At 43.4% G+C, this 24,916-nt stretch overlaps 1 protein-coding gene across 2 annotated transcripts in view; it reads right to left on the bottom strand.

The window, feature by feature from the left end:
• Positions 1 to 24,916, bottom strand: part of LOC101710436 (AGBL carboxypeptidase 4) — a 1,386,524-nt gene that overhangs the window by 7,025 nt on the left and 1,354,583 nt on the right. The window contains exon 13 of one of the 2 annotated variants that reach the window (XM_021247946.2): positions 20,874 to 22,599. The exons of the other annotated variant lie outside the window; for it this stretch is intronic. Coding sequence (XP_021103605.2) covers positions 22,479 to 22,599 — 121 coding nt within the window. The 3' untranslated portion in view covers positions 20,874 to 22,478. Of the gene's footprint in view, positions 1 to 20,873; positions 22,600 to 24,916 lie in introns of those variants that run through there. 2 annotated transcript variants of the gene reach the window in all.

Below are 24,916 nucleotides of genomic sequence, written 5' to 3'. Positions count from 1 at the left end.
CCCCTACATTTCCATATTTATTCTTCGATCACCTCTTCATTTGACTAAAATTTCTGCAAGATCATTTTCTTTTGAGAAAACAGAAAGATAATCTGGTCTTTCTTCTAGCATAACTGATCAGAATTTGGTTTTTAGTTTATAGGATTCAGATTTATTTTAACCTCACCGCTTGTCTTAGTCACATTCTCGTCGCTGAGGCACAATACCTGACACCTACAAGTCATAGGAGGAGAAGTTTATTTTGGCTCATAGTTCAGCCCACAGTTGGTCAGCTCCAGGGCAGAATGGCATGGCAGAGGGGCATAGTGGGGGACAGCTGCTCATGTCATGGTGAGCAGGAAGTGAGGAGCTGGGAAGGGAGAGACACCTCCCACCTCCTAACAGCAAACCAGCTATATTGCCCCTGCCACTCAAGCACTTCCAAAAGCCCTGCTTACTAATGTGTGAGGCCTTTGGTGGACATTTTTGATCCAAACCATAACACAACTCCTTTTTGGTCTATCTCATAAATGTTTTAGACTTATTTCTTTATTTTTTGGTACCGGGGATTGAACTCGGGTCCCTGCGCTTGCGCAGCAGGCGGCAAAACCACTGAGCTAAATCCCCAGCCCTGTTTTAGACTTATTTTAAAAACCTCTATCTGGGCTGGGGATTTAGCTCAGTGGTCTCGCTGCCTGCTGCATAAGTGCAAGGACCCGAGTTCAATCCCTGGTACCAAAAAAAAAAAAATCTCTATCATGTTTCTTTTATTATGTGCTATAAGATTTTAGGACATTTCACACTTCCTTGGGTAGTACCGGTTCTACATACTCTGAATTCTCAGTTTGTCCTGATACATTGCTCGAGAGGTCCCACATTAAGTCACAGCACTGGGCAAGCTGATTGCAGTCGATAGCAGCAATATTAGTGGAAGCCATTGCTACACTTAAGAGGGCCTAAGAATTGAATTGTACTTGGCAAGCGAGTATGAATCACACAAGTACAGTACACTAAATGCAAACTCCTGTTCAACTTTCCTGTACTTGGATTCGAAAATTGGGCATAGCCGCTCCATGGCCACTATATGTGAAGGCAAGTGAGACGGAGGGGAAGCTGGAGTGGAAAAAGACAAGTGTCTGAGAAGATTGCCATTACCGTACCTTTTGCAATATGCAGAAACATATTACCAGGGGAACACCTTACAGGGGAAGGGCCAGTGCGAGTGAGTGAGGGGCTCTGGAATCTCCTGAACTTACAAGCAACCTGTCAGTCGGTCTTAGTGACAAGGGTCACATAGCAGGTATTTGAATGTTGCCTGTGTGACTAAGTGTGCAAGTGAGGTTTAGGTGGAAGAAGAGAAGTGAGCAAGAACAACAGAGCTGATATTATAAAAAAGAAGCTGCCTGATACTGTTGGTAGTTGGTAAAGTATCATCAGTGCCCTGCCTGAGCTCAGCTGGGGGACTTGCTCTGCTTGTCACTGGGGCTTTGGACCTCCCAGATAAGCCGTCTGTGCGCCCTCCCTTCAGCCCCAGCTGTTGTAGCCACACAAAGAACTTCTCATCACTGTGGTGGGAAGTTTGCCAATCACCAAGCCTCCCTCTGGGCCTCTTTGACTTGCAACATATAAAGGGCAATGAAGAGATGCATTCAGAGGCTGGCTTTTAAACCCGAAGTTACCCTAGCGTGAGTCCCAACTGAAACATCCTTGCTGGCAGTAACCGCTGAGCACAGCTGGGGAGATGGCAGCATTTGCCCTCTAAAACATTTGATACTTTGCCAATAAACTGTAAAGAGGAAAAGAAAGCCCCTGTCTACTCTGCAGTCATAGGGCACCTTTGGAATGCACTACCCGAAGCAAAACGTGGGCCTCACTCCATTGCATTGTAGTAGTCCAGCTCTGCTGGTGAGTGAGAATATACTTACCATAATCACAGGCCACTAGCTTGAGCCCCATTCAGTAAAGCTGGGACTTTGGAGCCTGCCCTCAGATACCCCCTTCCCTATTAGTGCTGGTGGTTAAGGATGTCTTCAGGAGCCAGGGAAGCCATCTGGTCATGGGTGCCACAGTCACCCTCTACTGCATTTCTTTGTGGTCTTCTTTGTCAACTGGTACTACACTGTGGCAAGAGAAGAGCAGGAACATGCACCTCCACTGTCACTCTTTATAATCGTTTCTGTGTCTGTACCTAACTTACTTGGCTGTTTCTAGAGCAAGGATCTTTTTTTTTTTCTGGGTACCAGGATTGACCTTGGGTCCTTGCGCTTGCACAGCAAGTGGCGGAACCACTGAGCTAAATCCCCACCCCCCAAAAAAACATTTGTGAAAACATTTTCCCCAGCCAGAGTTCATAGGTTCTGACTACTGAAAACAGCTGTTTAAAAAAATTTACCAAGCCCAGCACAGTGGCACATGCCTGTAATCCAAACTACTAGGGAGGCTGAGGCAGGAGGATCATGAGTTTGAGGCCAGCCTGGGCAACTTGGTGAGATATTCTCTCAAAATAAAATATAAAAAGGGTCAAAATGTAGTTCAGTGGTAGGGTGCCCCTGAGTTCAGTCCGAAGTACAATCAATCAAATTTACCAGAGGCAAGTGCCTTTTCTGATTTTCATATCTATTCTTGATGAGTGTGAGCCATGTCCCCCAGGGCTGAGCTGGCAGACAACAGAAAGGCAACACCCAGTATCAAGTGCACAGTGTGATTCCTCCCTATCGATCCACAAACTCATGAAAATTCCAGAACAAGAGTCATGGGCTGCCTCCTTCAGGATAAATTCCTTGAAGCTCCATGGATCCCACTCAGGTGCATCACATGAAATCTAATTGGCTTGAGGAATGAAGCGACAATGATCTGAGTCTGAGCCATTAAACACCTGAGTCCCTCGTCCCTCTTTTTCCCCAGAAGGAAAAGCAAGGAGACCAATCAAGGGTATGCTATCAAGCAAGTTTCTCCCAAGGGCAACTGGAGCTTAATCCCACTGAGGAACTCTGAAAACCATTGAGAATATACACTCCAGAGTTATCCAGCCTAAAGGGAGAGGAATCTGGAGTCTTTAGCTACCCCACCCTATCACCCACTGATTAAGTGTCAATTTTGGCCCTTTGGCCTATTGTGTGGGTGGAGTGGTTGGCAGAATGTCAGGGAAGCAGAGAATTACATGTGCTGTCTGTTGAAGTAAGGCTGATGACCACAGACCGGGTAATGACAGATTATATGGGTGGGACATTGTCACAGGGTGGCAGAGTTCCCAGGGTGGATAAACACAACCCTGTTATGATTCATAAAGAAGGCCAGAACCAAGGAAACCTAGTTTGCATGATCTTCCAAATATGATGATGGCAGCCCTGAGGAATCCATCCGGCAGGAGAACAGCTGGGAATATAGAACAAAACTAGTCCTCTGCTCCTACCCGCTGGGTACTCATATTAATAGGGCAGGAAGTTGCAGTTTTTTGGGGTTTTTTTTGGATTTTTTGGTACTGGGGATTGAACTCTGATCCTCGCGCTTGCGCATCAAGAGGCGAAACCACTGAGCTAAATCCCCGGCCCTGGAAGCTGCAGTTTTAAGGAAGGAAACAGAGGCAAAAATCTGCATGGCTTTAGACGGGAGATTTTCCATAGGAATGATTTCACTTTCCCTGTCAGTGTTTCGGAAACTTGCAAGCCATTTGAAAATGGTGATCATAGCTACTTAGTGATGCTCCTGGCATTTATCAGGCAAGATTCATAAATGGCAGGTGGTCCTACACAAGGAGGAATTGTCCAGCATTCCCAGATCCTATCCCTTTACCCATTCTTACATATGAAAAATTTATTTGTAAATGTCTGAGTTTGTGACCTAACCTCACTTCACATATAAACTCAGTCTTTTCTGCATGGTTTCACTATAGACCAAATTTTCCAGCAATGCACTGTTCTTTGAAATCAAGAGAAGACTATATTTTGAACTTTATCAAGAGTTGTATAATAATTTAATAAAGCACATTGCTCACGGCTAGTGGTAGTAAACCACCAAATCGACAGTCATGATTGAGTCGGTTTGCTTTTGCAGTTCTCACATTCAAGAAATCACAGGAAGAGATCAAAGTGTGCACTACTTCATTAGGTCTTTTTATGTAGTCATGCCAGAGCAATTAGAACTGGCAATATATATTGTTCTATCATATATTACTTCATTTTGTTTTCTCCTTTAGAATACACATGTGTTTTTAAAAGTTAAGTGCTCATGTAAGTTGTATTTTCTGTGAATTACATATAGAAAAGAAAGTGGTAAAAACTATTTGTTGTAAAAAAAAAAAAAAAGCAGGGCTGGGTTTTGTAGGGCTGAGATTTCCGCTCTAAACTTATTAGAGAAATAACAGAAAACAAAAGTAGAAATTTCAGATAACCCCTACTGGTGAGGACCAGCTGCTGTTATCCTGCCAGCCTCCTATAGCTGAACTATGCTGACCAATTCTGCAGTTTGCCTTCAGATTTGAGAAATTGTTTTTTTAAAAGGCTATCAATAAATCAAATAACTTGCAGAGGATAAGTTGTCAATGCATCTAAAAACCTTAGCCTAAGGGAAAAAAGAAACTACCACAACAAAATAGTGGTTGAGAAGGATTGAAGGTGTTTACTTTGGAACTGTGATTTAGGAATAAGCGAAGGTGGAGAGGCTAACCGCTCTTATTTAGATTCAGATATTGCAGCAGGCTGGTTCCAAGTGGGAAAGAGAAGAAAGCTAGAACCAGTGGTTGTATACTTGGAATGAATCTTTCAAAATATGAGAGTGCAGATATGGTCCTTTTGTTCAGTTAGATAATCAAGATCGCCCTTGTCTTATCCCCACATGCGTCATTTTCTGGGAGTCCTTTTCCCGAGTACTCCATTCATTCTCCTGATTGGCTAAGAATCCAATCCAAACGAGGGTTCATTGGGCTTTCTGAGTCAAATGAACAAAAGAACAGAGGCTCGGATGTTCCACTCCTGCTCTTACGCCGGCTCCCACGTGGTGGCAGTGTGGGATATAATCCAACAGTAAGCAAGCCTGCTGCAGCATGCCCAAGGATTGCCAAGGTTCTAGGGGGAAGCATAACCCCAGGTTAAAGAGCTCCCGTCATTTGGCCCTAGAGCTCTCAGAGTTTAGTACTCGCTCGTTGTCGTATTTGCCAGGAAGCAGCTTCCTGGAAGATACACAGCCATCTCTCAAGGCACAAGCCAGCACCTTTTGCCCTGGGACACTGTGCCTGACTCTTCACACAGACAAACCTCTGTCCTGTCTCTCTTCTTCCCTAGCATTCAGCCTGGTGTTTGGCAGTTCTTCCTCTTCGCCTCTCAAATGCAGAATCTCATTCTCCTCATTTCTCAGACCATTTGCCCATCCTTCATGTCCCTGCTCATTTCTATCCCTGCCTATTCTGAGACACAGCTGCCAGGTTCTTACTACACAACTATTAACAATGCATCTCCAGGGCCGGGGATTTAGGTCAGTGGTTCCGCCCCCTGCCTTGCAAGCGCAAGAACCCAAGTTCGATCCCCGGTACCAACCCCCCCCCCCCCAAACCAATATATCTCCAGGAGAGCCGGGGATTTAGCTCAGTGGTTTAGCAACCTGCTGCGCAAGCGCAAAGCCCCGAGTTCGATTCCCGGTACCAAAAAAAAAAAATGCATCTCCAGGAAAAAAAAAAAGCACTAACAGGTACCTACTAAAATTGCTATAAGGAGAGGGATAGATTTTCCTTAGTATAAGACAGAACTGAAAAAACCCAGAGCTCTGTAATGCCTGCCTCAAGAGATCACTGAGCTCCAAGTCTCTAGAAATACTTAAGGTAGCCTGAACACCCGGGAAACCAACAGGCATGAGGACAGACCCACCTTGCCACCAGGCTTGCCCATGTTGCCAGTCAAATCCACCAGTTCCCCCAAATGTGCCTCCTATCACAGTTTACCCTTCTTTTGTTGAAACTAATGAGTCACATTCAGGGTAATATTTTTCTGTAACTCCAAAACCATTTTGCTTAATGAGGTACTAAGTCTTTATAATTAGGCCCAGAAGGAAACCGGGACGGGGCCCTAAAGAGCAAAAATTATTTCAGTTATTTATGGTAATAAAAAATTGAAAATAGGAATTCTTCCTCAGAATGTGACTATTTATTCTTTTACATATTGCCTAACAGGCAATTACTCTATTAAGGCAGCATTTTGTTGCTAAAGACATTAATTGAAATGTAAATTAAATGTAAATCAGCTAATTAAATTGATATGTAATGAACCTGTCAAGCGGGCCTCTCAGATCAGATGCATTTCACTAATAAACAAGCACAGCAGCCAGCCCAACACACAACTGGGGCACAGGGCGCCTGAGCTGTTCCCTCCTGACATCTCCAGGATGAAGGGAGGGTTCGTGCTACTCAGAACTTCAGGAAGGGGAAGATTTTGGTGAGACCCTTGGAAACATGCTTTGCTATGACACTTCTCTGGGCCTCACTTTGGTTTTTTCAGATATGATGTTTCAGATGCAAAAGCTTGAAAATTCAACACAAACTGGGTCATGTAAATGGAACATCCAGCAATAGGATGAGCTTTGCAGGGACTCCTTCAAGGGTGCATCTCCATTGCTTGCTGGCTGGCTGACTCCCTCAGCTGTGTGCTCCTCCCTGGGTTACCTTCCTCTTCAGATTGGGATCTTAGGGACTGAAAACTCACCACACAGGGGAAATAGAGGGGTTGCCCCCGTCACTGAGGGTGAATGTAGAGGCTTATGTGGTTTGAACTTGGGGGCCTTTGCAGCTGTGTGCACTGACTGGTTGTTCAAAGTGATACAGTTGATAAAGAGCTACTTCCCAACTAATAGCCAGTTGCTCTTCAAATGTCTTTCCCATACCCTGGCCTCTCAGACTTTTCCCCCAGAACCATTCAGACAACTTCATGTTTTGGCCAGGAAAGGATTCATGCCTGGTGCGAGGTGTGAGGAGGAGCCTTGAAACCCTGCTCTTATGGAGGGACTTGGGATATACTGTGTAGTCTATGAATGTATGTATTCAATATAAAGGATCAAAGCAGAGGATTCAGGAATGACAATAAGATGTTTGGCCTGAGAAAAATATTTGGTTTGAGCAATTGGGTAGATGGCAGTACCTTCTGCATGATAGAAAAGACAGGAAATGTGGGGCAGAGACAAAAATATGTGGAAATCATGTTTAAATAGACATACTTGGTAACAACTTCTCTATATGAATCTGAATTTCTAAGATAGTGTTAGGCTGGAGATAAGGATGCAGAAATATTGGCACATTATAGATTTTAAAGTTGCATTTTGAGGCTGGAGAACATCTAGATGGTTGGAGACAATGTCACAGAATCAAAGCACTTGGGCCTCAAAGCCAGACTGGTCACTAGGAAGGCTTTAGTTTCAATCCTCAGTACTGAAACAAACAAAGAACATATGTAAATTCTCAGTATTAGTAGCAGTAGAAATTAGAGATGTTAGCACCATTACTCACCTGGTTAAAGCTATTTGAATTGTAGCTGCAGTGCCTAAGAGAAAGCAAGCTAATTTTATAAACCGAAATCTTTGCAGTATCAACTCATCTTCCACACTATCAAAAAACCTGGATAAATGCTTATACAGACAGGGACTAGGGTGGGGCAGAATGTAGAGATCTTGCTGCAAGTAGCTGTCACATAGAAATGGTTCTGTGCAACCACTTCACATTTGTTTTCCAGTGATTGGTAAAACTTTAAAACATTTTGCATCTGAGAGGACACGGAAGTGCTTTTAGAGACTAAACATGGATTTTTGCTGTCAGAAAGATCAGAGTTCAAAGCTCCAGTTTGTCGTGACTCTACCCTTCCTTATGTGTAAACCTAAGTTGGTCAGGAGGGCTGGGGCCATGCTGACTTCCAACTGAAACCTCATTTGCAGGAGCAGCCCACCCTGACTCCTTCAGGATCTGCATTTTTAATAAACATGTCAGTTGATATCTCTGTCATTTTTACTTTAACGCAGTTCGTCAGGAGCTTAGCATTGAGGGGCCTTTGAATTTGAAGCTTATGGAGCAATTGAGCCCCCTCCTTGGGGAATCCAGACCCTGAGATTGTCAGTGCATAAAGATCAGCAATTGTGTGGTTTCTCTCCGTCTTGCCAGAAAAATGAAGTGCTCCCAAGTCCATTGGGGACTTAGACTGTATTTCAATGAGCCATGTGTGTATTGCATAGTGTGTAATTAATCTAGAAAACTACTCATCTCATAAACTTAGAGAACCAGGCCATCTTCTATTAATTTTCTGCAGTTAGCTATTACCTGGAAAGCACCTACTGTCTGTCTGATGTGATTCCTACCTACTCGATGGGAATGGTCAGTAATGCTGAATAGATGACAGCCTTGCTGGCAAGCAGAAGTGCCAGTCCTTCCACTCACTTTTTGACAGGATCTAGATATGGTAGGCAGCATTATTGCCATCAGAGCCTGGAGTTCTGATAGATGAGGTGACTCACCCAAGTCCACAGGAAGGTTTCCTTTCTCTGCAAAGCCAGATCACTAAGGGAATGGGCTCTGGAGTTAGGCACATCTGTGTTCAGATTTCAGCTCTCATAGTGACTAGCCATGTGGTTGCCATGGGCCGTCAGGGTACGTGCTTTGCTCTCACTCCCGGAGGGAATTCTATCCAGCTTCTGACCGTAGCACCTGCATTTATAGGGCCACCAGAGCCTGCTTTGCCCCTCTCCCTCCACCTGCCCCCTACCCCACAGCAGTCAGAGGTGACAGGAAATTAACACCCCTTGAGAGTGACCTCAACCGAAACTGACTGGTGTTGGTGAAAAATAACAGGCCCTTCATCCCTCCTATCTCAATTATCTTGGGGGTTAATTCTGAGATGTGAATTCTAAATTGGTTCCCAGAGTTCTTCTGAAGGGTTAAGCAAAAAAACAAAACAAAACAAAAAAAAGTCTTCATTTAAGATTTCAACTGCAATAAAAAATAAAGATCCCCAAACACAAAATACATATAAAATCTCAAACACTTTGCTTTTATTTTCCTTTTATACTGGTCAAATGCACCAATTAATAAAAAGAAGGCCAGCTTTCATACAGTATTGAGGCAGAAAGAGCTACCAAACATAATGGATAATTATTGTAAAATATTTGTTAATGAACTCTGTGCTAAAACCCTGTTTGAAACTTGTGTGAAATTATCCCTGCTTGGAGACTCTGGGTGGGCCTCCTCCCTCTTGTGGGGGCAGCCTGCTCCCGGAGAGATTAGAAGTTAGCCTTGAAGTGTGTCTATCTAAGTACCTGTACTTAATGCTGCTGTACCACACCCTTGCTACATTCTGTAATCACAACTTATGCTGCCCTTGCCATCTAATGCTGCTTTCTCATGCCCTTGCCACATTCTGGCATGTAACCGCAAGTTAAACTGCTGTGTATAAAGTATAAAGAGGAGAAACTGTCTTAACTCATGGTCAGCCTATGTGGACTCGTTTCCTAAGGTTGGCCATTGCCTGGCACTGAACTTCTTTTTTATTTTACCCAACTCTCCTGGTCTCTGAAAGATCATTTGGATTCCCTTTGCCACAACAGTATCAGAGTTGACAGCAAAGAGGGCAAGGTTGTGCAAAGGCTAAGGAATGTCTAAATCTGAGGTCCTCTGAGTCCCAGCTTCTGCCTCCTGGTCCTCCTGGCCTCTCCCCTTTTTGATCCCACTCTGAGATTATTTTTCTTAACACTCTAGGTTCAACTCCTCTTCTGGGTTCTGTTTATGATGTTGATTCCAGGCTTGAATGCCACTAGGGCCATATATCCATTCAGCCAGCCAGCCAGCCACCCCACCCATCCATCTATCTCCATTCATCCTTTTGATATAGCGGGAAGAGATGTGACTCCCAAACCTACTAGATATCCAAATGTGAGTTTGAGTTCTCTAAAATCAAAGAATGAATTCTAGGAACAACAGAGGTTAAGAGTAGGAAAAAATTTATTGGGAGAAAGAAAGCTTCTACCTAAGAGAGACAGAAGGGGGACTGGAAAGTGGGTTGCCTGCTCACCCCACTTTTCAAAGATGTTTTACACAGCAAAGCCATGTGGTGAGGGCGGGTACAAAGTGGGACAAAAGTATAAGACCCAATGGAAATTTACAAGGTGGGCATACAGTGGGACAAAACCATGACCAACCAATAAGATTACAAGTACAGTCATCCAAGTAATATTGATTGAATGGGGGTCAAATGGGCGAGCAAGTCACATAGCAAGCCTACAAGGATTTTCGGTAAGAATGGGGGTCAGGAATATTTCCGGTCAAGGCTGGGTTAAGACCTTGACCCCTCCACGCAGGTGATTGATACCTATTTGGAATATCAATCACTGCTATTTATCCCCAGGGGAAGCACAAGGGTGTGTAGTTTCTCTCCTTTTACAATTCTGGCCTTCAGTGAATGTGTCTTGATTGTCCATGTTGGCCCCTTCTGTGTTGGCTCCTGGAGGGCTGGTCCTGTCTAACTGCACACAAGATATCTAATTAACTTACCAACCTGCAATACTTTCACTCAGCAAATAGTCACAGGATGCTCAACTTTACAGGCACTGTCCCAGAGTCTTGGGGTTCTCAGGTGACTCAAACGCTGTCCTCACCAAACTTCCTGGCCATGGGACAACAAAGGCGAGGCATTCATGTTCATCAGCCTGTGCCTGTGCATTGCAGACATTTGTGCTACCTGCTCCCAGTTCCTCAATCTGCCTGATTTTTGTGCAGTGTGTAGACAGTACCATGCACCTGCCTGCATCCCTTGTCAAGAGAACCTTGACTTCTTTAGTGATCAGCCTTGCTGAAGAAGGGGAAGCAAAGGAGAATTTATGTCCGAGGAGGCAACCTTCAACTCTGAGGAGTATGTTTATTCCATTATGAAAGAGGCTAGAGGGATGGAGGCCCTTATCTCCCAATACAATTTGTTCATTAACACAAACAATTTCTTGTGTTTTCTGCCTGTTTTTACTGTCTACCTCTCTCTTATTTCTGCTTCCTAGTGTTACCTGGCAAATAAGCTACTTACCCTCAGTTCCTCATCGCTGTCTGCTTTGGGAAAAAAACAAAACTAAGATACCATGGGAGGCATTACTACTAATGATTATATCAGTGCATTTGATGATATAATAATGAGGAAGGGCACTGTTGTGGGTAGAGAAATGGCCATTTGCTGTTGATGAAGAAAGACACTTTGTAATGAGGAGCCATAGCTTCCAAATATTGCCAGAGTTTTGGTTTGACTGACTACCATAGACATACTAAGCAATATGGATATGATTAGGAACAATAGCTACATTTTATGAGACATCACATTTGCTAGAGATTTCATTCATATCATCTCATTTACTTTCCACAACCCTTCTATTACCCAGGCATTAATTAATTCCATTTTATAACTGAGGGAAACTGTAGTCCATAGAGATGCTTCAAAGTCATATGGTGCCAGAGCAGGACTCTCAGCTGCATCTACCAGACACCAGAATCTACACTCTTGTGCTCACATCTATAGGGGAGTCTTTTGTGACACCCACTCAGGGACTCAGTTCTCCAGCTGCATTATACACACACTTGAAATCAGGTTGTATCTCATCATGTGAGGCCTAGGGCAGCCATAGTTGGTCTGTGTAGTGAAGGTATAGCAAATAATGGACCAGTCTTGTACTCACTGTTACCCAACACTGAAGATAAAACATTGCTTTATTTATTCTGTCTGGCAGCTCACACGAGCTCCTGTTACATGGTGATGTTAATTGGGTCCACAGCACTGCACCTCACATGCCGCCCACTGGTCTCATCTCTCTTGAGGTCTGTGGTTCAGCGTCAGTGACAGAGAGAATCTTTGGGAAGCAAGAATTACTACTGCAATTGCTGAGCTGAGGATGAAATTCTAGGAAAACTGAAGCTTAGAGGGGAGAGATTTTCCTAAAGTTATATAAATGCTAGAAATAGACTAGAATTCAATTCCAAACTTTTTTGCCCTTCTAGTTCAGGCTTTTAAATTTTTTCTTATTTTATTTATTTATCTATTTTCTTTATTTTGCAGTACTGGAGATAGAACTCAGGGCCTCTCACACCCTCTACCACTGAGCTACAACCTCAGTCCTTAGTTGGGGCTCTTTCTGAGTGATTACTTCTAGGTTTCTGATATCTTTACTTGTCCCATCCCCTCTCCTACTGTGTGGCTGTGGAATGGATGCCTGCCTCCATTCTGCCATGCAGAATGCCTGCCTCCAGTAGGAAGTCAGAGAATGTGTGTCTACATCCATTTCCCTGAAGTTCCTTAAAGTAAGGAAAGTGATTTAAGAATAGGAATCATCATTAATTCTAGTCTGCATGTGAGGAAATTGAGGTTAAAGGAGGGAAGATGACAGCAGCTGAATCAGGATTATATCCAGTCTTCCTGGTTAGGACTCTTGAACAAACTACATGACCTCCCTAAAGATACATGAATAAATCAATAGAAGAAGGAATGAATAAATACTAAGCTTACTAAAGATTAAGGCATATATGATGAACAAGGCTTAGTGTTGGAATCCCTACCCTGTGTATTTGCTTTTCAAATAAGTCAAGAGTCTTAAGGAGCAATGAAGTATTTAGTTCACTATCACGCATGCTCCAATTTTGACCACCAGCTGGCCCTCTGCCTAGTTTAGATCAGGCCCTCAGTGAGTGTTTCTGAAATTGAGCAGACATGAACACTTTGAAACTATTGAATTTCAGCTCTCAGGGAGCATTTGGGGGAGGTATTGGGAGTATTAAGAAGAGCAGCAGCCCCTTTCTTCCCAACATCATACACACCAGTAGTTGTTTTCCAACCTTCAGTCAAGGCTGGACCAAAGAAGGAGGGACGGAGAAAAACAGACAGGAACATAAGGGTGAAATACAGAAAAGAAACCTAAACATGAGATCATCCAGAGATAGAATCAGAAAAGGGGACCCTTTGTGAGCTCCCCACCTCAGGGTGGCAGGCTGAGTTGGGATCAGCTTTCAGTAATATCTCCGAGGAGGAGAAAGGAGAAGAGATGGCTCTGGCATCCTGCTGGGCACAGTCCCAGGGAGGCCGGGGCAGAGGGGGCAATCCATTAATATGGATGATACGTCAAGAAAGTAGACAGAATTTCAAATAGAAACTTAACCCAGGACCTCTGACTATGAGTTGATATAAAAATGTGCTAAGAATCAATAATGACCTGTCATCTAAAACTCAGTAATGCACATACACAAACATCACAACTGTGCAAACTCATGCATTTTCACACACAAATTTAAAGAAGTTACTCATAAAAGATGCACATATAATTCAAATATACTAGTATTCATACATTCATATGCTCAAATCCACCACAGTTCAGTTTCTCTTTCACCTGTTTAGTGTCTCTCTCCTCCTTTCTTCTCTCTCATGGATGCCCTTAGCCTTAACATTTGAGTGTCCTATATGGGTTTGTAAGCTATTTACTCACTTCCCCTAGAAGTTTGAAGGATTATTTTCATTTCTGAACTTCTAGAGGGAAAGAAAAGACTATCAATGTTACACAAATGATCTGTTCAGGAATCTTGTCCTCATTCTTATCACCACCAGCAGCCACAATAGCTCCAAACGATCAGTGAATGACTACTTTCCTTTTGGTCTTGTACCAGGGCCCTGGGACCCCAGAAATGAATAAGACTGGTCTTTCAGTTGTTTGTTTGCTTGTTTGTTTGTTTGTCTTTGCCTTCTCTGATCATCTCAACCCCAAAACAACGCAAAGCTGGGTTAGGAAGACAGAGCTGATAAATAAGAAAAGTGAAATAACACAGCCACCACTTAGTGCTAAATAAAATTGTTAGAAGCCCAGAGGAAGAGTTAACCATGAGGACCTGAGCATCAAAGACTTTCTGGGGGACGGATCCTCAAGGAGTGGCAGGAATCAAGGCAGCAGGGAGAATGTGGAAGTGCCTGCCAAACACAAATATTTAGGAAATTTTATTGCATTAGTTAAGGACAAGATGCTTGAGGTTAAAAGCAAAACATAGACAAAGTAAGGACCTTTCTGAGGTATCAGAAGAAGCAGAGAAAATATTTTTCCATATACTGTAGTTTTTCATTAACTCTCTCATTTGATGCTCACAATACTCTTGGTTGAAGATTATGTCCCATATGGGCAAGAGGTTTATTTAATGTCACATAGCCAGGCAGTATCAGGGCTGGGAACAGAACCCAGTTTCCTAAAGTCTGCATCTTCAAATCTGAGTTTACAATTGGAATCTTGGGAGTTAGAAATAGAGAGTGGCTTGGAGTGGAGAAAAAAGAAAGTGTTTGGGATACTTCATGGAAAACTCCCTATAATTGATCTGTTTTGTTAGTCAGGAGTAGGGGGAGGGAAGAATGCTAGAAGGGGGTGGGGTGGGGCTGGGCCTCCTCCCATTGTTCCATCTCAGTCTCCAGGCACAACATTTCTCTAGTTGCCACATCTGTGAGGGTAGCATCAACTCTGCCTGTTACAGCAGTCCTTGTACAGCACTTGTTTCAGAGGAAGAGACTCAGACATGGAAGACGTGCGGGGACATCCAGCTGCAAAGGAGAATGCCTAAAGCCAGGCTCAGGGGAATAAGGCCAAATGAGGTCATGTATGGGAACAAAAATCAACCAGTGAGCTCCCTGAGGCAGAGGCTTTTTATAACTAGCATTAAATATTTATTGTACTGTCAGTCTTGGGACTGTACACAAAAAGGTGGAGGAGAAAATGGAAAGAATGAGAGCATTGGAGTCTGACGACATCCAGGCTCCTCCACTTACATGCTGTGTGACTTTGGACAGATTATTTAGCCTCTCAGCACTTCTGTTTCCTTATCATGGAAGTGGAGAGAATAATGTCTGTATTTCATAGGTTGTTGTGAGGATTATAGGAGATCATATAAGACAAAGCAACCAATGCAAGTAGGCACACAATTAGGGCAGAGCACCGGTAGCAGCAAGAGCAGCAGTAGTAGATCAGCAGCATCAGTAAGGGGGTGTTACATGAGCAGTCTTAGTAGTGACATAGAAGAAATATAACTCCTAACCTGCTAGATGTCAGATGTGCTGAGTTCATGTCTCCTGAAATCAAAGAATGAATTCCAAGAGACAACGGAGGGTAAGAGTAGGAAAGGCTTATTGACAGATAGCTCCTGAGAGACAGGAGGAGTCCTGAAAGTGGGTTGCCACCAAGGCCCTTTGTCAGGGGTAATTTATACAGCAGAGTCACACTGTGGGTACAACATGGGTCAAACTACAAGCAACCTATAGGATTACCAGTATAGCTGCTTAGCTAATATTGATCCAACTGGAAAGTGAGTCATGTAGCCAAGGTACATGGAAAGAACACAGGCAATTTTTTTTTTTTTGGTGCCAGCGATCGAACTCAGATCCTTCCGCTTGCGCAGCAGGCGGCGAAACCACTGAGCCAAATCCCTGGCCCAACAAAGGCATCTTTGAGAAGGGATGGGGTCGGGTGCTCTGGTCACCCAGCTGGGTGGCTGATGCCTATCTGGACTTAACTGAACCAAGTGATACCAATCACAGTACAATTTCAAGTTATTATTTATCCCTCAGGGAGGCATGTAGGCCTGGTCATTGCATCTTTATCTTGCTTGGCCTTCAAGGGATGCATCTCCAACTACAGTTTTGGTGTGCTTTTGTCTTTTTTTTTTTGGTACCGGGGATCGAACTCGGGACCTTGTGCTTGCGAGGCAGGCACCGGAACCACTGAGCTAAATCCCCAGCCTTTGCTTTCGTCTTTTGCACTGACTGTCTTGAAGGCCTGTCCCTTTCAGCCTATTAATTTTTATCTAACTTAGCTGCCTACAATGGTAAGAACAGCATCAGTTGTAGCACTAGTAGGATTAGTAGTAGTAGATCAGTAGTAGTAATGGTAGTAGCAACAGTATTAGTATTAGCAGTGGCACCAGAAGTAGTAGTAAGTTAACAGTAGTAATAATAACAGTAGCAGTAACAGCAGTATTAATGCTCCTAGGAGTATTAGCAGCAGCAGAAGCAGGAGGAGAAGTAATGGGGGGTTAGCAGTAGTAATAGTATCCGCAGAAGTAGTAGTGGCAGAATTAGTACTAGCAGTAGTAGCAGCAGCAGAAGTAACAGCCACAACAGTAATTGTTGTTACTGTTATAGGAAAAATGGCCTAAGAATTTGGCCTTCAAGAAAGAACTGGAGGATTAAGTAATAGCACCTACTCCATCTCTCCATGGAGACTGCATCCCTAAAAGCCATCTAGAACTTCTGTCTCAAGCACAGCCCCATACCATGCTGTCCTTCACACTGCACTGGAACTTAATCCTGCAGGTACAGGAACTAGGGAAGAAGTCTCAGCAGTGGAATATCTCAGAGAGGTCAATGCTTTAAGAAGATAAATCTGTAATTAGGATCCAAGTAGCAAAGTGAGATCAGGATGAAAGTTTGGATTTGAGATTCATTTATTCTTTCTTCTATTCTGCTACCTTTACTGAGTACCTTTGACCTGTCTGGAACTGTGCTAAATACTGTGAGAGACATGGAAAGGAATAAAGCTCAATCTCTGCTCTCAAATAAATGAAATGATAGTGGAGGGAATTGACAGTCACCTGAGTGAAATGATGGGTAAATAGATTAATAAACAAACCACTGGGGCACACAAAAGAAAGGAAGCAATTAATTACAACTGCTAAGACCAGGGAAGACACCATGCAGTTGGGATATGTGAGCTGAGTCTTCAACAATGAGAAGGATTTTCTTAATTAAGAGGAGTCAAGATGATAGATGGAGATGAGACAGACTAAGCAGGCATTACCAAGTGTGGCTTGGAAATTGAACAGAAGTGGGGTGTGAAAGACACAAAAGTGGAGGACTGTTTTTAATTGCTTTGAAAGAGGTGCCATAAACACAGAATCATGGGTAGAGATTCTGGAAGCTTCCAAAAAATAATGTGTTAGCAGGAGAGCATCTGAAGGTAGGGAGGCCAATCAGACCAGCAATCCATGTAGATGACAGTGGAAGAGGATAGGAGGGAAAGCATGGAACAGGGAAAGAAGGTATGCAAACAGTAATCCTTCCCATTGATATTATTGTCCTATTTCAGACGTGGTAAAAGGAAATCTTGCTTAAATAATTCACAAGACAATTGGCAAGGTGAGGCTAAGATTGAAACTCAGGTCTGTTTGGCTCTAAAGTTATTCCATCATAGTGCTTGAAGGCAGACACAGAGATAGAAGCAACTGGCTTTGGTTCCTGGCTTGTGGGAAGAGGGAGAGAAATGAGTTAAGGCAGTGGCAGGATTTGCAGCCTGGACAAGTAGGTGGCAGAAAAGGATATCGATCAAGACAGGTGATGTGAAAGAAAGTAAGAGTTTTGAACTTAAGATTTACATGAGGTCAACCAAAAATAGATCTCAGGTCTTTGGGGGACCAGGAAATTTGAGGAGCTACAACAGGTGTCACAGGGATGACTTTCTGAATGGGCCAGGCTTGGTGCTGAGGTTTGAATTTTACCTGAGAGGCACCAGGGTGTGGCAGAGTTAAGCTTATGCCCCAGTCCTGACCTATTTACCTCCTGGCTGTGAACCATGGACCAGGATCTTCATCACACTGATCTGAGGGTCTTCATCTGCAAAGCAGGGAAATCACGTCCTTACCAGCTGTACCCTGGATCAAGTAAGAGGATAAATTGCTAATAGTGGTAGGAGTGCTTCAGAGAAGTCCTGAATTTCAGTTAGCAGAGCATTCAAGTGTTGCGTGCCAATCCAAAATAACGTAGAAAGAGCCTAGTATAGAGTGTGGTAAAATTAAGAATCTATCCTCCCTTCTCCTTTGAGTCTTGTTAGTCCTTCTTTCCTTTGGGCCAGGTAAATATTGTGTCCAATACTGTCTTCCTATCTGCTCAGAGCCCCAAATTACAATGCCCTCCACCAATGGTTCAGGGCCTGCAGATGATCTATACCGACATCATGCATTCATTGCACGCTCAGTGAGCTCAGACTCTGCTACATGACCTGTGCTGAGGGCTGAGGCCACAAAGTTGAATAGAGCCCGAGTCTCTGGCCTGATACTGATCTGTCATAATCTTTTTTTTTTGGTACCGGGGATTGAACTCTGGACCTTGCACTTGCAAGGCAGGCAGTGGCACCACTGAGCTAAATCCCTGGTGATACTGATCTGTCAGTGAGACTGTTATTTTCATGGACACCTCTCTCATTCCTGTCCTGTACTAGGGGATTTCTAATCCTAGTGAGCAGGTGAATGGTGGGGTGGGGATAAAAGTGGTTTGGGGAAAGAGTTCTACTCTACTTTAGATATTTTATAGATGCTTTATTTGTTCTTACCATAACTGTAGGAAATAGATATATTAATCGTCCAGTCTTTTTTAGATAAGGGCCCTGAAGCCTAAGGAAGTTATATTCTTTGCCCAAAGCCATACAGCTAGTAAACAGAAGGGCTAGGATTGCCACATAGGTGGGTCTGACTACACTCAGACTGTTTCTATTACGGTTATAATGTCTCCCTTATTCTCTCTGACCCTGCTGCCTCATTGGCTCAGCTGCATCACAGGAGAAACCCTGGAAGAATTCTGAAGAATTGAAGGACACAATGGGCTCAGTTCACATGCTCTGGAAGGAAGGAGTGATAAGAAAACAGAGCTAGATTATCAGCCTGGGGACAGCAACCCTGAAGGTGTCAACATGGACCCTAAAGTGACCTTGCTGAGCTTCTAGAGACTCTGGGAGACTCTAGAAGCTTCTTCATACCTTAGGATAAATGCACTTCCTTCCCAGAAGGAATTCAGGTGTGTGGGACTGAGAGATAGGAAAGTGGGGCTTCAGCAGCAGTTGCTAAGAGCTCTGAAATCTTTAAAATATTTTGTTAGCTTGAAAGCTTACATGTTCCCTTTCCCTCTCTCCACCCTCTACTACCTCTAAATGGTACCATTGTTTACTTGTTGTTCTGCTGTAACTTGATTTCTGTTGTGACCTAATTTTACCTGGAGATAAACAGGGAAGGCCTATTGTAAAGTAATGGAAAGGGAGCATTGTGTTTGAATCCAGGTTCTTACTAGCCATATGAATGTGAAACAAAAGGATTTTACCCTTCATCTCACCTGGGAGATATAGAAAGTGATACCTCGTGAGACTGTTGGAAATATCAAATAAGGCAGTGGATACAAAGGCATGTAGCACAATACCTGACATACAGTATTTTTTCAATACATATTTGGTAGGTGTGTGAATCTATGCTTAACAGACTTACTCATGTCCATGACTGGTTCTACTCTTTCTACTTAGAAAACTAGATTGGGATTCCCTAAAGCAGGCCTGAGGTATCGTGGTTGAGTTACAGTGAAGGAATACAAGCTTATCCTGTGTTCCCTCCCCTTCTCCCATCAAAGGAGACAGTGAAATCTCCTGCTTCAGCGAAGCAAACAGCATCATGAGAACCAGATGACCAACCTCTTTTGTGATGGGCTTCAACACCAAAGAAGCTGGACAGCCTGTAGCCTATCTGCCACAATTTTGAAGGGTATACAAACGTTTAGTCCATCCATGAGTCCCCGGAGTAATGCAGAAAAAGGCACAGTATCAGTTTGAAGAGTTGTATGAGAACAAGTGGAGACCTACAGTGACCCTCTCCTCTGCTTCCTACCCTTTCTTTTCACATAATTGTTTGGCTCTCCTCAGAAATGCACAGAACACTCCTTTGGCCCTTGGTTCTACCCACTTAATAGTTCTTATCTCAGAAGTAGAAATGAGACGACAGGCTGGAGCGCCCCCTGCTGAGGTGGACCAGTTCTCTCTGGCTAATACCTATTGGCTGGGTGTTGTATTCTACCTCAGGGCTGCAAATCTTTCCTCTCTAGCTTGAGGTAGTGAGTATAACCTTGTCCAAGCAAACTAAAGAGGAACTGCACAGGCCAAGGTCACCAGGCGGGCCACTGACAATCCTTGGCATCTCGGCTAGCCCTTTCCTTTCTACTCTGACAATGAGGAGAGGCAGACAGTCCTACTGCAAAGTAACCCTTAGTCTACCTTATAGTCTTGTTTTTTCCTTCTTAAAGAGTGATAAACATTAGCAGCGTCCACATTCTGTAATTCAGAGACACTTTAATGTTGTTGTGTTTAGGGTTAAGTGATGCTTTTTATTCTGTACATGCCATTTCTCTCCAGAGTCATAGGCAGAGAATCCCAGCTTCCAATCCATTGTACACCTAGAGAAAGAACGCCCTTTATTTTCTCCCTGACATATGTTTATTTAGATTCTGCTTGCATACTTCTGGTGATGGGGAGGTCACTGTCTTCCAAGGAGTCCATCCAATGGTTGGCTACTCTATTTGACAGAAAGCTTTCCTCATCCTGACTAGGAATTTGTCTTTCTGAGACTCACTCCCCAGATTTGGTTATTACCTCTGGGCAATAGAACAAGTTCTCTTCTTTTTTTCCCATGATATCCCTTCAACGTTGTAGATACTAATTTTGCTACTGAAGATTAACAGCTTCAGTATCCTCATCTTTTTCTATTGGGGAATGATTTTCAGACACTTCATTATTCTAGCCATGTTCCAAACAATCACAGCTATTATTCAGTGAGCACATAACATTTTATGCTGATATTTTTCATACCTAAGTTCCTTAAATCTCCGTAACAATTCCAGCGAGGTAGATATTACCATTGCCATCTTACAGGTGAGAAAACTAAGATACATAGATGTTAAATAACTCCCATGAGTTATGAAGAGATAGAACTGGGACTTGAATTCCAGATTAGAACCCAGAGTTAGCCGTCTGCAACCTTTTTATCTTAAGCCAATAGCAGAGCTGTTATCTATGTGGTTCATGGCCTCATTCATCCAGGCAGTTTGGAATATGGGGCCCATACATAATCATGATATATGAATGTGTCCTGGACCGGGAAAAATAGATCTGGACTATCATCTCTCTCATTTTCTACAGCCTGCCTCTGTTGGCTCTCTAAAGCTATCATCATTCTTGGTTCATGTGGAGCTGGTTGCAGTCAGTTAAACTTCCCAAGACTGACACAGAAACTTCTGGAAGTTCAAGTCTGATTGTTCTTCCTTATCTTGATGATAGAGTCCCTGACCCCCAAAGTAAGGATTATTCCAATTTTGGCTTGGCTCATAGGTTCTTGAGGGGGTTTTCACCTAAAGGGAAAGGTGCCAAGAACACTCAGGAACAGAGGAGCTGCACAAACCACTTTATTTATGTTCTCTGGCAACAAAAGCCCAGGGGAGAAGCTGTATATACAACACAGCATTTGCAGCCAACTAACATATGGTTCTTTGTTATCATTTCTGAAAACCAACATGCAAAAGGAGAACAACCTTCGCTCTTGATTTTTTCAGTGAACTCCAAAAATCTTCAACACAAGCCGAAAGAATGCTTAACTGGAGCTTTGTACTGAAAGCCCTATCTCCCTGGAGCCTTCCTTCCTCTCCCTATCTCCTAATCCTCATTTCCAGGAGGTCATTTTAATTAGCACGCTGTCATGGTGACTCAGCCTGCTGCTTCCACAGACAGGAAGAGAGCGGACTCCCCTGGACCCATTCATCATCCAAAGGCACTTTACTCTTCAGAAAAATGCACAATATTTAGCTTGCCCTATCCTGGGAATTGCTTTTGCTGTTGTTTTTATTTTATCTTTCCTACCTGCCCGAGGGTACATTCTTTTGTCATTTGCATTTCCCTTACCTGGCAATCATGTGGCAATCACCCTTCTTTCCCTGAAGATTATCAGTGACCCACCTCTTCAGGGGTCTGGCTAGAAACTTGTTACCAAGGACCTGGAGATAGTAACCATACAGATCTTTGGGAAAGAATGACCAATACTTTTTGTCTTTGCAGCTAAAGTTTTGATTAAACTACCCCCGAAATGGAGAAATAGCTCTCAGAACAGTTTTCTAAAAGTTGCATGCTGGGGTTTGGGGGAATAGGGAAGCATGCTGCTTACAGATACAGCGACCACTGTGATTTCAAAACTTCTGACCCATTGTTCCCAATAGTACATTTGCTTGGGGTTTGTATGTGTTGTTGCTATTGTTTTGGATCAGAAAATATGGATATTGTATTTTCTAAAGCTATAAGCAACTATGACCTATTTTAAAAGGGAACCATCTGTGGTAACTATGTAACTTTAGAAGGTAAAGGAGCTTCCAAAGAACTGACCTGAGATGTGTCAAACCTCTTAAGGGGGGTATGCTGGTTTCCCTGTCCTGTGTAGATCTCTCTGTTGTGGAAAATAGTGCCTGTGCTCGCTTGGTTCCTGTCTCTTACTGTGTTCCACCTTGAGCTGAAAGCTCACAATTGATTTTCCATTGGAAAATCAATGATGAAATTTCTCTTTTTTCCCCTCTTCTCTCTCACTACCCTATGCGTTATCCTTCAAATCCTTGTCTTGGAAACCAGACAAGGGTGATTAATTTCATGTCCCAGCAGGAAATGCATGCTCCTGCAGCCACAAAGACTCCCTGGACTCCACATCTTTAAAAAGGGTTTGAAGGGTCTTTGTGGTTCACTGAGCTCTTCTTGTCCCCTTTGCCATTGGGGTGGTTGCTGGCCGGGCCCCGTAGAAGTGGGTGTTTGTAGGGAGGGGGCTTTTCTTTCCTGCAAAAGGGGAGATAACAGAAAGAGAAAAGACAACACATATATACACTGCAAGAAAAGCCTTTGAGGGCATGTCTGTCTCCCCCACTGGACTGTAGCCTCCTAGGAACAGTAACCTTGTCCTCCTCTTCTCTGTGTCCCCAGAACCTGGCTCAGGGCCTGGTTTAAAGCAGGCACTATTGCTCAGTGAATGCCTGTTAGATGGATGGATGGATACATTGTGCTATTCTGGTTCTGGGGAAAATTTAAAACTGTCCTACAGCTCCAGCCCTCCCACCTTTCCACCGATTCCAACTCATTCAACCCACTCCACCACAGGACAGGGATGAACACACAGAAAAGCTATAGCTTAGTGCTTTGGAAGGAAGCCAATAGGGTTGCCTCCCTTGAGTCCTTGGAAAGCCTTGGCATCTTTGCTAAAAAGAAAAGAGAGTTATTGCTTGAGAGGGTTTGAAACCTCATTGCCCACATAATCATCATGGGCTTCAGAGCCCCTTTATATTCCTCAGCATAGCCTAATTATGGCATTTTATAGTGTCTGTCTTCCCAATAAGCCTGGCAGATCCTGACTAGCAGAGCTATGTCTGGTGGATTTCTATGTCCCAGGACCCAGCACCAAGAACCTAATGTAGTACCCTTAACATGGTTCATTGTTCATGGTTCATTGTTCATTTGTCTGTTTTACTCACATTTTAGACAATGGGCTCCTGGTGAGCAGGGACCAAATTGTATTTATTTTTGGATTTTTATCTCCAATGTGCCTTGTTTACTGTGTTTTTGAGTAATTAGTTGATGTGACATTCATTTTGTCACTGGACCTAAATTTATTTCCTGTGAGAAGAAAAGACCTTTTTTTTTTTTTTTTGGAACCGGGGATCAAACTCAGGACCTTGCACGTGTGAGGCAGGTGGTGGAAACATTGAACCATTGAACCATTGAGCTAAATCCCCTGCCCCATGGGCCTCATTTCTAAAATGAGAATAAAATCTCCTGATCTTCCAGGGGTATTGTAAGTGAAATAAGTTAATATTGTTAAGTGAAATAATATGAGTAGACACACTTGGTGTCTTTCCATCCCTACTGTAACTTACGGATGTGTGGGGCTAGGTACTCGGTGTTAGGTATGGTCTGACAGACTGAGGTGACAGAGATGAAGCAGAAATTGATGCTGCCTTCATAGCGCTTAAACTTTAGCAGAGGAGATGGCTGTACAAATTTTGATTTTTTTTTTTTGGTACTGGGGATCAAACTCAGGACCTTGCACTTGCGGGGCAGGTGGCAGTGCCACTGAGCTAAATCCCCAGCTGGCTGTATAAATTAACTACATAAAATAATAACTGCTTGAAAATTGACACTTATTGAAGACTTTGCTAATGTGACCCGAGACTCTCTTGTATAAGTAAGATCCATCTAGAAATCAGTCCTTGATAACATCCTGGTGTTACAAAGCACATGCTTTTGATATTGCTTATACATAATGAGATCCACTTTTCTGTTTGTTGGTTTGTTTGTTGAGTTGGGTTTTGTGGTGCTGGAGATTGAACCTAGGCCCTTATGCATGCTGGACAAGCACACTACCGCTGAGCTACACTCCCAGTCTTGAGAAAAATGTGACTTTGAAGCAGTCTTTTCCTTGCCATTTCTTCATTCCTAAAAAGAAGAATCCATGCCTTTCTGCCTCTCAGTCTCTGGGGAAACGGAGTTTGGGGAAGATTTTTAAAATTACATGGTGCCGCTTATATGTCATTGATGGGTGTGGTCTTTAACACACAGAAGCACAGGACATAAGACAGGTATGTTTTTTAGTTTTAGTTTTTTTTTTGGTACCGGGAATCAAACTCAGGTCCTTGTGCTTGAGCAGCAGGCAGCGGAACCACTGAGCTAAATCCTCGGCCCAGATAGGTATGTTTTTATGGGGGCAAAGGAAGGTGTGCTGGCCCTAGAGAAACAAGCTCAATTTGGTCACAGGCGGGGCAGCTGTCAATAGGTGGTGACATGGGAATAGGGCTAGAGAAGTGTGACTGCACAGTGACTTGGGGAAGGGTTAGGAAGGAAGAGAACTTCTGTACTAAAAAAGGGGAGCACAGAGAAGGCAAACATCCTAACTACTGGCCTCTGCAGAGGCTCTTCTTCCTACCTCTCCAAACTCACCTCCTTTGGGAGCTGACTTCCCCCAGATAGATCTTCTCCTTCTCCAGGCTTCTGCAGCACTTTGTGCATCACATCAGCCCTCACCAACCACTTTCTAGGTCATTCTTTGCCTATATGTTTATTTCCTAAGACCGTAAGTGTGAGATATATTTGCTCTTCCTCTATA

The sequence above is a fragment of the Heterocephalus glaber genome, unplaced genomic scaffold, assembly GCF_053883595.1.
Source record: "Heterocephalus glaber isolate CG9 unplaced genomic scaffold, H.glaber_assembly_v1.0 deba00001451, whole genome shotgun sequence".
Taxonomy (NCBI): Eukaryota; Metazoa; Chordata; class Mammalia; order Rodentia; family Bathyergidae; genus Heterocephalus; species Heterocephalus glaber.
The sequence above is the reverse complement of the archived record's forward strand: the minus strand, read 5'-3'. Positions and strand labels throughout refer to the sequence as shown.